Below are 13,978 nucleotides of genomic sequence, written 5' to 3'. Positions count from 1 at the left end.
CTAAGTTAGATCACATATTCATATTTATACACATGGGAACAGGTCAGTAGAGTTTTCAACCCTTATTAGGGCTACATGGTTGGAGAAGATTAGAGGGAGAATTCTCTAAAAGAATTTCCTAATAAGATGGAGCTTTTTATTTCCAGAAGAAAAATGTGATGGGTGGACCAAAAAATGAGTGTCCTCCTATATCTAGTTTAGTTCTGCCTCTGTTCAAAGTAGTAGCCTCACATACTTGGGAAAGTCACTTGTACTTTCTTGGCCTATAAAATTAGGAAGTTGAGCTGAATTGTCTTCAGGGCACATTAAGATTTAAAATTTTATAACTCTGCATTTCTAAGTCCCTTTAGACTTTCTTGAGCATCTTATATTACTCTCTCCCTTCTCTGAATCTAAGCATTGCTGACATAATTTTTATGGGCTATATTAAAAAAGTTTAGGTTGAACTTATATAATAAGCCTGAGTTAACTATTTAGAGTGCTAATTTAGGATACTGAGAGTGTCAAATGTACATGACTTCTGAAAAATAAGTTGATAAATTACTCACTCAAAGAATCTATGGAGGCAATAGGGGCCAAATAAAAACACCTAAGATAAAGTTACCACTATGAAAAGAAGAAGGAGTTAGAAAGACAGGAATTCCTCTTACAATCACAATGTAAGAAAGTAACTAAGCCCAGGTATTAAATCTCTCTCCAAATCATCACCATGTTCAGCCTGGAATAACCAGTGGAATGGAGGGGATAAGAATACAGAAGAAATTTATTGGAAATGGAAAAAGTAAAAAGTGGACCATCTATGAGGCACAAACTCCAAGGAATTTTAGCTAGACATATTGTGGATAGAAAGAGAGTTTTGAAAGGTATTAAGATACCTTCCCGAGAAAGCAAAGCCTAATTATAAGAAAAATATCAAAAAAGCCCCCACAAATATGTTATAATGGGATTTTGGCTAAAGGCAAGTAGAAAACAAGAGAAAGATAGAAGCCAATTCTTTGAAACTTATGTCAACAATTTGGATCAAGAATATTCAGTAGCATTACCTTCACATGCTACTGAATAAAGCTGATGAAAGCTAATAAGAGGACTTCTTAATGCAACAAGGTTTTCCTGGGAGGGAGCAGCTAGTGGAACTAGGATACAGGCAGACATTCTTATCCTGACTATCTGGAGTGGAGACTGAGACAAAATTGAAAATTAGATGCAATGAGCCTGTCCCCAGTGCAGCAGCATCACTAACAGAGAAACCATGCAGAGTTAAGTTTACCCTTTGAAAATGCAGAGAAAGTGGAATTAGAGATGAAAAATACAAAAAATGAGCTTAATAGATACTGTGGGCAATGAACTGAAATCAGGAAACAGGTACAAGTACTCGTGAGAATCCACCAGAAAAAAAGAACAAAACAATTATTAAAGATATAATAAAAACAAACTTAACTAAGGTGGAGGAAGTTGAACTTAAAGCTGAAAGAATTCCATCAGTACCAAGCAAAATTCAATGAAAGGGGAATCATATTTAGACATATCCTGGTAGATTGTTGAACAAAAGAGAGAAAAAAATATCTCCAACTGTCCAAGGCAAAAGTGACCAACAAAGGGAAAAAATGTTTTTTTTTTTTCTTCAGCTTTCTTTCCTGCCACATAAAATGAAGGAAATTTTGTGAGACTGAAAGGAAAAATTTGTAGCCACGAATTCTATACCCAAATCTATATCTAAATAGGAAAAAGAAGTGTACTTATAAAGAAAACAGAGAAACATTTTCAAATGTTCAAGGGTCAAAGAAGTTATAATTGGCAATTGAAAAAAATCCAAGAAAAGGGGAAGCAATAGAATTAAGAGTTCTGAAATGAACAAAATAAGTTCCAAATAACTGTTGTTATTTGGAAAATATGGTAACATTTGGTAAAATTCAAATATCACAAATAATTTTTAAAAATAAAGACATTTATCTAAAAATGCTAATTTAACAATGTCAATTTAATACCAATAATAAAGCAGGCAAAAATCTTAAGGTATGCCAACCCAAATCAAGATGTGACAATGGAAAAGTGTGATGAAGACAAACTCATTAAATAATATACTAAAATTGGTGAATTGTATTATATGTAAATTATATGTCAATAAATAGAGCTAAATACATATGCAAGAACATACATACATATAATTACACATATATACAGAGAATATTATGGACAACTTTATGCAGATAAGTTCAGCTATTTAGATGTAACAGACACTTTTCTGGAAAAACACAACTTGGCAAATTTGATGAAAGTTTTTAGAAATAGATAGTAAAATTTGTCATATATCTACTAAAAAAATTGAATTTGTAATTCAAAACTTTCCCATGAAGTATCTGACAAAATTCAATGCTAATTCATAATAAAACTTTCAATGAACTGGGAAAAAATAAGCTTCAATAATCTGATTTAAAGTATCTCAAAATATCCAACAATCAAAATCATATTAAATAGTGAAAATTGATGTCACTCTGAGATCAGGAATGAGATAATGATGCCCACAACCAGCGCTGCTATTCAACATTGTACTGAAGGACCAAGCCAGCTCAATAAGGCAAGAAAAATAAGTAAAAGATTTAAGGACTGAAAAGGAAAACATATTCAAAGTTGTGTACAGATAAATTGTGTGAATCAAAAGTAAATTCAGCAAAATTGCTGGATACAAAGTCAATATACAAAAATCAATTTTACTTCTATTATCAACATAAAACAATAAGAAAATGATATTTGAAAAACAATAACATTTATGATAGTATCAAATAAAAACATCAAATACCGGTAATACATATAACAAAAAACATGCAAGATTTCTACACAAAAAACTAAAAACTTTTATTGAGACAAAGTGAGAAAACCTAAACAAAGGGACAGACATATCATATTTGTGAACTGGAAGATTACATATGGTAAAGCTATCATTTTCTCCGAATTAAGCTGTATATTCAATTCAATCCTAATAAAAATCCAACTAGGTTTTCATTGTTGCAGTTGTTGTTTCTAATTGACAACATAATTCTAAGCTGTAGATGGACATTTAAAGATCTAAGAGTAGTAAAGTCATTCTCAAAGAACTAGTGTGGAAGACTTATAACATTAGCTATCAAGGTTTATTATAAAGCTACATTCATGGTACCAAGGTATGCAAATAGACCAAAGAAACAGAATAGGGACCACAGAAACAAACCCACAGTTTTATGGTCATTAAATTTATGATAAAAGTGACACTGCATAAGAGCATGGTGTTTTCAATATAGAGAAAAACAAATAAATCATGACCTCACACCATACTTAAAAGTCAATAAATATTATTCCCAGATGAAAGTTAGATCTAAATGTAAAAAAATTTTTTAAAGCCTCCAGATTATTGTATTGGAATATAACATTATGACTTGGAATAGGCAAACCTTTTTTTCATGACACAAAAAGCCATAACAACAAAGGAAATAATTGAAAATTGTATATATTAAAATTTAGGACTTCTGCTCATCCAAAGACACCTATAAAAGAGTCAAAAACAAGCCAAGGTATACAAGAAAACATTAATATACATCTATCTGACAAATGACTCCCACCCAAAATATATTAAAATTCCTAACAATAAATTTTAAAAATATTTCCCAATAGAAAAATGAGCAAAATGCTTCAACAAGAACTTCACAAAACAAAGTATCTAAATAGTCATAAATATATATATATATATTTTTTAAGTGCTCTGCCTTTTCAATCTCATGAAAATACAAATAGCAATGAGATGCTAATACATACCCAGCATAATGATTAAAATTACCAAGAGTTGACAAGTATGTGCAACGACTGAAAATCTCATACATCACTTCTAGGGGTGTAAACTGGTACCGACACTTGGGAAAACTTTCCTGGCATTATCTCCTAAAGCTGAACATATGCATACCCTGTGACCCAGCAGTTCCACTCCTTAGTATACAGCCAACCAAAATGCATACATATTTACTCCAAAAGACATGTATGAAAATGTTCATAGCAACACTGTAATAGCCCCAACTGGAAATAAACCAAAAGCCCATTCATAGCAAAAAGGAAAAATAAATGGTGTAGTCAATGGAATACAATAAAAATGAACACCGCTAATAACAACGACACGGATGACCCTCACAAATACTGCACAAGAGAAGCTAACAAAAAAGAATATAGAGTGCATGGCTCGCTCACATCAAGTTTGCAAATGGTCAAGATTAATGGGTAGTAGAGAAATCAGGAGAGTGGTCATCCAGGGGAGGGAACTGGTAGTTCAGGGAAAGGTTTATGGGAGGCGTCCAAAGGGCTGGTGATATTCTCCTTTCTGCTCTGCATTGGTGGTTACCCAGATGGGTTCACTTCATGAAAAATTAATCAAATTGCACACTGATGATTGGTGTACTTTGTTATATACATCAATAAAAAATTACTTAAAATCGACTTATAAAACATTGCAGTATAATATCAACTTTAAGGACAAAATGGTGATGTGTATATAAGAAAAAGTCAAAATGTGGTTGTTCCTGTGTATTAGAAATACTTAAGAATTAATTACTTCAGAATTAATTGCTTTAGACTTAATTTGAATGTTACTAATTTTTTCATTTTATTTTCTGTGTTGTTTTCTATTTCCAATTTTTCCACAGTGTCCAAGAATCACTTTTCTATTATAAAAGAAAAATAAAAGTAGTTTAAATACAGGAAGAAGGCCCTCTTCAGGCTCAACCCATCAGATGGCTTGACCAGGAAGGCTGTAGTTAACGGATGGATCTAGAAGAGAAGTTGCTCCTTTAAAAAGGTTACTGAGCTGAGCAGGAGTGACCGATGAGCAAATAAAAAATGAGTCCAACCAGACAAGTATAAAACATTGTACTTCAGGTTAAAGTCAGTGAGAAATGATAACATCTCATATTTCAGTGGCTCTTTATGGTTTCAATGTACTTTCATGTCCATTTTCTGATTTTAGCCTTGCAAAATTCTGTGAAATAACTGGGACAAGGTCTATTATCATCATTTCATGAATAAGAAGTGAGCCTTAGAGAGATAAAGTAGCATGCCAAAACCTAGAACTGGGTAAGTGACTGAGGGAAAATAATAGTGACCTAGCAATTTTTGTCCCAGTTAGGTGGTCTTTTATGAGCAATGGTGATCAAAACTTTTAAATATTCAAAGATACCCAAAATATATCCCTCAAGTAACCATTCCAAAAAATCACTCAAACGCCCTTCTACACAAAAAAGCAGTAAGTAATCATTTAAAAGCAATAAATAGTAACAAGAATTCAGGAATTAAAAAGAAAGCATGTGGGCTTCCCTGGTGGCACAGTGATTAAGAATCTGCCTGCCAATGCAGGGGACACGGGTTCGATCCCTGGTCCGGGAAGATCCTACATGCTGCGGAGCAACTAAGCCTATGCACCACAACTACTGAGCCCACAAGCCACAACTACTGATGCCGTGTGCCACAACTACCGAAGCCCACGCACCTAGAGCCCATGCTCTGCAACAAGAGAAGTCACCACAATGAGAAGCCCACGCACTACAACAAAGAGTAGCCCCTGCTCACCGCCCGTGTGCAGCAACAAAGGCCCAACGCAGCCAAAAATAAATAAATAAATAAATTTTAAAAAAAGAAAGCATGTGAAAAGATACACATCAGCATTATAACCAAATAAACTTATGGAGTTAAATATAAATAACGATAATAAATATTATCAACTTGAATCTAGAAAAATTTTTTAAATCTAAACGTCTTATATTTCTAAGTATATAATAGTCTGAGTCCAAAGTGATTAATATAGTTAATATTGGCACGTGTTTGACACATCAGGAAACCAAAATTTATTCCTTTATTTTTAAACTTTGAAAATTAAAGATATGCTTAAGGTATTTTTAAAAACATTTTTTAAATCACCAACAGAATTTGAAACAAGACGTCCTCCAAAAGAAGTCCTCCTTACTATATTTTTTATAAAGTATATAAAAGAAAAGCAAATGCAAAAGGCAAAACAAGTAAACATAAAACAAGGTGACAGGAATAAGAACTACTTGGATCAATACAGATGTTGTAAACTTTAATCTAAAGACAAAAATTCTAAGATTGGATTAGAAAATAAATTCTACCAGATGATTCTTACAGAAAACACTCAAAAATGAGGCTGAAACTTTAAAATTTTTTCAATGGGTTTATATCAGGCAAAAAGAAGGAAAAGTCAAGAGCAGAATATTAATATCAGGCTAAGTAGATTCCAAGCCAAAGACACTGAACATGGTAAAAGAGAATTATTTTATAATGGAGTATCTTCATAATGAATATACAGTACAGCAATTTAAAAATATATAAAATGAAACAAGAAGTATATAAAATTAAACCTTTTTGAAAAGATTGTCAGAAAAGCAATTATAGTGAAATGTTTAATACAGCAGTCTCAGTCTCTGACAGGTTAAAGTAGATAATAAATAAGGACATGAAGATTTAAATAACTTAAATATTAGCCCAGAATTAATAGATCTATAATATGTATTCCCTACAGGTAATATACCATCTTTTTAACTGTCTATGGATCATTTACAAAAATTGACTACAAACACAACTTTTGAATTCAAAAAGTAGACATTCTATGACCCACATACTCAGGAAGTCAGAAAGGGCAATATGTCGACGGCCAGCAAGTAACAAATGGTGAAGCCAAAAATCTCAAACAACCTGAACATTTTTTTAAAACTCTGTCCTAAATAAATATTGGGTCAACGAGGACATCAAAATTAAAATCACAAGCGCTTTTTAAAATACTAAAACTGAAAACATTACTTTTCAGAATTTTGGAAATGGGGCAAGAGCTGTACTCAGTATTTTAAATTAAAGAATTTTTTTCTCTATTTCCAATAAAGGGGGTAAACATTTTTTTAATCTGCATCTTTCTGATCATGTTCTCTTAGTTGATGAGATTTAAACTCAATCATCTAATTGTCCCTTATAAAAGTTGAAAAATGAGACTACCTTCTCTCAGGGTTTCTGGATCTGCAACTGATCTGAAGAACCAACTGGACTTTTGCAGTTGGAATTTGGCAGGTGCTAGAAATGACCCTGTACAGAATTTGTGTCCAATGACCAGAATAGTCATCCCTAATAACACCACCCTGTGCTCCTTGCACGGGCTTCTTAAGCTGCCTACAAAACTTGAGAGTGACACCTGCCTTTCTAGAAATGATGCTCTTGGAAGACATCGTCAGGGAGATAGCAGAGAGGACAGGAGAAGGGGAGTATTGTCTAGCTGAGGCAAGTTTAGCGCCGCTGGTACCAGATTAACCTGAGCAGCAGGGCTGCAGTGGCCCATGGGGTCTCACTCTGGCCAGGCAGTGATAATGCACTTGGGGCAGAGAGGAAAGATGGCACATCCAGCTGGACGGCTCTGATAACTGGGGAAGTCAGCTGTCGCGTGTGGCCACCCGTTGACAGACCTAACAGTCCTATAATGAAATTCACTAAGTACAATGATAAGCAAGTTTCATCTGCTCTATTTCAAAAGAGTTAAGAAATCTGAATCTGAGAGACTCTTTTACACCCCACTGAAGGCAATAATCTCAGTATCAGACAGGGCCAAATTTTCTCCATACAATTTGGAATGAGAAAACGCTTCTGCTTCTGGAATATCTAATATCCCTATGCTGCTCAAAGTCTGTGAAACGCAGGTCACTCGGTACCATTTCTATGGTGATCACAGCAAATTGGTGCCTGACTCCAAAATGCTCCCAGCAGCTACCTCTGGTTCTCTTCAAGCGACAGCTCAGCATCATCTCCTGGTGTGACCGAGAGATTTGCAGAGTAGAAAAGAGTCTGGTCTTGTTCCTTAAAATGTGACCTGCCTTGGAAACCCTGGACCAGAAGTCAGAAACCAAATTAGGGTAGTGGCCAAATACCTTTAGTTATTTAACAAAGGCAGATGGTAAGTACAGTGATTATGTTTGCAAAGTGCCTCCAAATATTAAAATGTGAATGGAAATCAGTGCCCTTTCACTGGGGAGAGGAGAAGCAAGGGTGTTTTTGCAGAAACCCCTAGTTTGCTGTCCAAACAGTTAACCGAGATTCTATCCTTTCAAACCTTGCTTATTACCTGGTGCTGCTTAAATACAAAACCAAACAAATCTTAGTTTCCTGTCTAATACTCTTACCTCTTAGCAAACTCTTTCCCATTTACTCGTTAAATATATACTTTGTTATTGATAAATAGTGTGAATCATGCCTTGGATTTTCCTATCCTTTTTATCCTTGATTTTTACAGTTGATATGAATAATGAATTGTGCTGTTCCCTTATCTCCCTTGAAAACAAGTGTTCTGAGCCATGCACATTATTTTGCTGAGCCCACTGGGAGTAAGGGCCCACAGTTTTGAGGTGATTAGCTGGAGTCAGGGGGGGTTGAATTTAACCTTGGGGCAGTTTTTCTTCCAAGAGAAGTCAATGGGCTGGTGTGGCCCTGAATGAAGACTCTGACCCGTGGATTTCTACAGTTGCCTTCTGACTTGTAATTTTTTTTTCATTGCTTTTTCTATTACACTTGGAATCCTGTAGAAAGTGGTTTATGGTTCATAAAGCTGAAAATTGTAAAATTATATTGCAAAGTAAGGTAACCCTGGCTGAATCAAAGTTTTATATATTCTCATGACATTGAGAGAAAATATATGTATGTTATGAATTTTTAGAGACAGCCACATTATCTAGCAATAGCCATATGGACCTCTATAACTTGTGTGTGAAAAGTGCTGGACTCCTGGAATGTATTTGCAAAAGCAGCTTTATTTTTGTCTTCAACTGTCACTTTAAATTTACTCTGTAGAGAGTTTTCCCTTTCTTTTCCCTTAATTACCATTGGGACAGACCCCCATGATTTTTCTGTTCCCTTTTTAAAATAGTTTCATTAAAGTGTTATTTACACACCATAAAAAGACCCACTGTGAATGTACAATTCAATGATAGTGTTAGTAAGTTTTAGTGAGCTATACATATATCATAACAATCCAATTTTAGAACATTTCCATGACTCTCCCCAAATTCCTTCAAGCCCATTGCAATGAATTTCTGCTCCCTCCCCAGCCCCAGGAACCACTGATCTACTTTGCCTCTATAAATTTGCTTTTTCTGGACACTTCATATAAATGGAATTTTACAATTTATTGTCTTTTGTCTGGCTTGTTTCACTTACCACAATGCCTGTGAAATTCATCCATGGTGTAGCATGTATCCGTATTTCATTCCTTTTTATTACTAAATACTATTTTATTCTATGGGTATGCCACAGTTTTATTTATCCATTCAACAATCATTGGACTTTCAGGTTGTTTTCATTTGGTGCTATTACAGATAATGATGCTATGAATACACATGTACAAGTCTTTAGGTATACGTAGATTTGCATCATCAATTGGCCAAAAATAGAAGGTTAGGTTTTGGACTCCCAATTCTGTCTCATTGATTTATATACGTATCTTTCCACCAATAATACCAAACGGTCATAATTACTGTGGCTTTATATTAAGTTTTGAAATTGGGTTATGTAAGTCCTCCAACTTTGTTCCGTTCTAAAACTGTTTTGCCTAATCTGGATTCTTTGCATTTCCATATAAATTATTATATCAGTGTGTCAGTCAGAGTTAAACAAGAGAAGTAGAACCAGTAGGACAGATATATATGAAGAGATTTATTATGAGAAATTGGCTTATGGGATTGGAGGGGCTGACTAAGCAAACCTGAAACCATAGGCAGGCAGGCAGGAAAGTCAGCCTGGAACTCACGGATATGGGCTGAAGCTACTGTCAGCAGATAGAATTATTATTATTATTTTTCTCAAGAAAGCATCAGCCCTGATTTTAAGGCCTTCCAACCAACTGAATCAAGCCCATTGAGATTATCCACCATAATCTCTCTTACTTAAAGTCAAAGGGTTAAGACATTAATCACATCTGCAAATTTTCTTCACAGCAACACCTAAATGAATGTTCTAGTTGAACAGCTGGAGACTATAGACTAGCAAAGTTAACACAGCAAGAAAAAACAAAAGAAAAAACCTACAATCTGGTTGGCAATTTCTACAATAAAAGTCTGCTGGGATTTTGAAAGGGATTGTGTTGCTTCTATAGGTCAACTAGAAAAGAACAATGTGTCTTCCAAACCAAAACACAAAATGTCTCTCCATTTATTTCTGTCGTTGTAAATTTATCTTAGCAATGTTTTGTAGTTTTCCATATGGAAAAATTTTTTTGCTTGTTTTTTTTTTGTTTTAATTTTTATTGGTTTTAACATTATATAAGTTTAATGTGTACAGTATTATATTTTGATTTCTGCATATACTACAGCATGCTCACCACCAAAAGCTGAGTTTCCATCATCACCATACAGTTGACCGTCTTTACTCATCTCACCCTCCCTTCACTCCCCTCCCCTTCTGGTAACCACTATTGTGTTCTCTGTATCTATGCAGGCTTTGGGGTTTGGGTTGGTTTGTTCATTTATTTGGGTTTTTTTAAATCGTTGTTTTATTCTTGCCTAATTGCTCTGGCTAGGGTTTCCAACACTAAGTTGAGTAAGAGTTGCAAGAGTGGACATACTTGTCTTGTTACTGATCTTAAAGGGGTAGCTTTCGGTTTTTCACCATTGAGTATGATGTTAGCTGTGAATCTGTCATATATGGCCTGTATTATGTTAAGGTACATTCCTTCTATACCCATTTTATTGAGAGTTTTTATTATAAGTGGGGATTGAATTTTGCTGACTGCTTTTTCTGCATTTATTGAGATGATTATATGATTTCTGTATTTTATTTTGTTAATGTGGGGTATCACGTTGACTGATTTGATGACGTTGAGACATTCTTGCATCCCTCGAAGAAATCACATTTGATCATAGTGTATAATCCTTTAACCATGTGGAAAGATTTTTAATTACTAATTTAATTTCTTTACTTATCCTAGAACTATTCAGATTTCCAATTCTTCCTGCATCGGTTTTAGTAATGTGTCTTTCTAGTAATCTGTCCATTTCATGTAAATTGTCTAGTTTATTGGTATCAGAGATTTCATAATATTATCCTGTAGTCATTTTAATTTATATAGCACCAGTAGTGGTGTCCCCTCTTTCATTCCTGATTTTGGTAATCTGTGTCTTCTCTCTTATTTTTCCTCACTCTAGCTGCAGGTTTGCCAATTTTGTTCATCTTTTTAAAGAACTGGCTTTAGGTTTTATTAGTTTTCTCTACTATTTTTTGTTTTGTTTTGTTTTCTATTTCAATAATTTCTACTATACTCTTTGTTACTTGCTTCCTTCTGTTTGCTTTTAGTTTAGATTGCTCTTCTTTTTCTAGTTTTTAAGGTAGGTATCTATATTTGTCAGTTTTCTGCTCAGCACTACTTTAGATTCTTTCCATATTTTTTATGTGTTGTGTTTTTGTTTCATTCAGTTCCAAGTATTTTTACTTTTCCTTTTGATTTCTTCTTTGACTCACAGGTTATTCAGAAGTGTGTTATTTAATTTCCAAAGAGATTGGAAATTTACCAGATAACTTTATGTTGTGAATCTCTAATTTAATTCTGTTTCATATCAGTGTATGGTCTAACCTAGAGAATGTTGCATGTGCACTTGAAAATAATCTGTATTCTTAAGTCTTTCGATGTCCTATAAATATTAGTTAGAGCAAGTTGGTTGAGAGTGTTGATAAGTGCTGAAGATTTATATAACCCTATTGATTTTCTGTCTCATTGTTCTATCATTTATTGAGAGTGGGCTGCTGAAATTCCAACTATTATTGTTAAATTGCCAATTTCTCCTTTCAATTCTGTCAATTTTTACTTCATGTATTTTGAGGTTCTGTTGTGAGGTGTGTATGTACATTTATTTTCTATCACAAACTTTATTTTCTATTTTTATTTTTTAATTGAAGTATAGTTGATTTACAATATTATATTAGTTTCAGGTGTACAGCGTCTGATTCAGTATTTTTACAGATTATACTCCATCAAAGGTTATTACAAGATAATGGCTATAATTCCTGTACATTTTTAATTGTTTGATATATTGATCCTTTTATTATAATGAAATATCCCTTTTCCTTCAATCATATTTCAGCCATTATAGCCACTCCAGCTCTCTTATAGTTAGTTTCATGAGATAGCTTTTCCATCCTTTTACCTCCAAACTATTCATGTCTCTGAATCTAAGGTGTGTTTCTTGCAAACAACATATAGTTAGATCTTGCCTTTTTGTCCAGCCTGACAATCTCTGCCTTTTGAGTAGGGTATTTAGTTTATCCATAGTTAGGTAATTATTGATATCACTGGATTAAGTAGACAACTTTGCTGATTGGTTTCTATTTGTCTCAGGTTGTTTTTATTCTTCTGCTTTTCCTTCGCCAACTTCTTGTATATTAAATAAATATTTAAGTGTTCTAACCCAAGAGGAAGAATATTCTGGGCATAGAGCTAGGTTAAGAGTATTAGACATGGAGATATTATAAAAATAAGGCAGTTTACAGAATATAGGGAGTTATGGGCAGTGAATGGAAGGCATATTGCTATTTATTACATTCTTTTTTAATTGAGATATAAATTACATAATAATGGGCACTGTTTTAAGGGAGCACTTTGATAAATTTGGACAAATATATACACTTGTATAAACAATCAATATACAGAACATTTCTATGTTCCCCCGAAATTCCCTTGTTACAGTCAACAAATCTCCCCAAACACACCCTGTCCTGGTTAGTCATTAATATGCTTACTGCCATTATAAATTAATTTTGCCCTTTGTGTCTGACTTCTTTTATTCAGCATACTGCTTGTGATAGTCATACATCTTCTGTGAATAAATAGTGTGTTACTTTTTACTAGTAGTTGTGTTCCAATGTAAGGATATGCCATAATGCTTTTTATCCATTCACTTGTTAATAGGCATTTACATTGTTTCCAGTTTGGGGTTGTTATGAATAAAGCTGCTATGAACATTCACCTACAAAAAAAAAAAAAAGAGTATTAGACATGAATCCAAAAACACAGTTTCTAAGAGAAAAAAGTAATAAATTGGACTTCATTAAAATTAAAATCTTTTGTTCTGTGAAATACCTTTTTAAGAGAATGGGAAGATAGGTTACAGACTGGGAGAAAATATTTGCAAACTATGTTTTACAAATAACTTTTATCTGGAATGTATAAAGATATCTCAAAATTCAACAGTAAAAAAAAAATTTAATTAGAAAATGAATGAAAGCCATGACAGACATTTCACCATAAAGGAGTTATGGATGACAAAAAGCACACAAAAAGATCTTCAACATCATTAGCCATTACGGAAATGCAAGGTAAAACCACAAGATATTACTACATACCTATTAGGATAGGTAAGCTAAAAAATAATACCAAATGCTGGCAAAGACGCAGAGGAACTGGATCTCTTATACATTGCTGGAAACTGTATCTCTTATACATTGCTGGTGGGAATGTAAAATGATACGACCACTCTGGAAAAGTTTGCCATTCTCCTATAAAACTAAATATGCACTTATCATGCAACCCAGAAACTCTTGGGCACTTATTGCAGACAAATGAAAACTTATGTTCATACAATAACTTGTACATAATGTATATAGCATACATGAAAGTTTATTTGTAATGGCCCAATACTGAAACAACCCAAATATCTTTCAACAGGTGAATGGTTAAACAAACTCTGGAACAATCATACAATGGAAAACTACTCAGTAATAAAAAGAGACAAACTATTGATATAGGCAACAATTTGTATAGATTTTAAGGGCATTATGCTTAGTGAAAAAAGGCAATTTCATAATGTAACATAAAATATGATTTTGTTTATATGATATCCTCGAAATGACAAAACTGTAGAAATGGAGAACAAATTAGTGATTTCCAAGGAACAAGGATGTGATGGGGAGAGTCTGACTATAAGTGTATAGC

At 33.7% G+C, this 13,978-nt stretch overlaps 1 protein-coding gene across 1 annotated transcript in view; it reads right to left on the bottom strand.

Annotated features, from left to right (window-relative positions):
• Positions 1–12,630: 12,630 nt before the first annotated feature.
• The window catches only part of LOC132376106 (splicing factor, proline- and glutamine-rich-like), an 83,551-nt gene continuing 82,203 nt past the window's right edge, over positions 12,631–13,978 (bottom strand). Inside the window, exon 4 of the mRNA XM_059941637.1 lies at positions 12,631–13,013. Within this exon, the coding sequence (XP_059797620.1) occupies positions 13,000–13,013 (14 nt within the window). The 3' untranslated portion in view covers positions 12,631–12,999. The remainder of the gene's footprint in view (positions 13,014–13,978) is intronic.

The sequence above is a fragment of the Balaenoptera ricei genome, chromosome 12, assembly GCF_028023285.1.
Source record: "Balaenoptera ricei isolate mBalRic1 chromosome 12, mBalRic1.hap2, whole genome shotgun sequence".
Taxonomy (NCBI): Eukaryota; Metazoa; Chordata; class Mammalia; order Artiodactyla; family Balaenopteridae; genus Balaenoptera; species Balaenoptera ricei.
The sequence above is the reverse complement of the archived record's forward strand: the minus strand, read 5'-3'. Positions and strand labels throughout refer to the sequence as shown.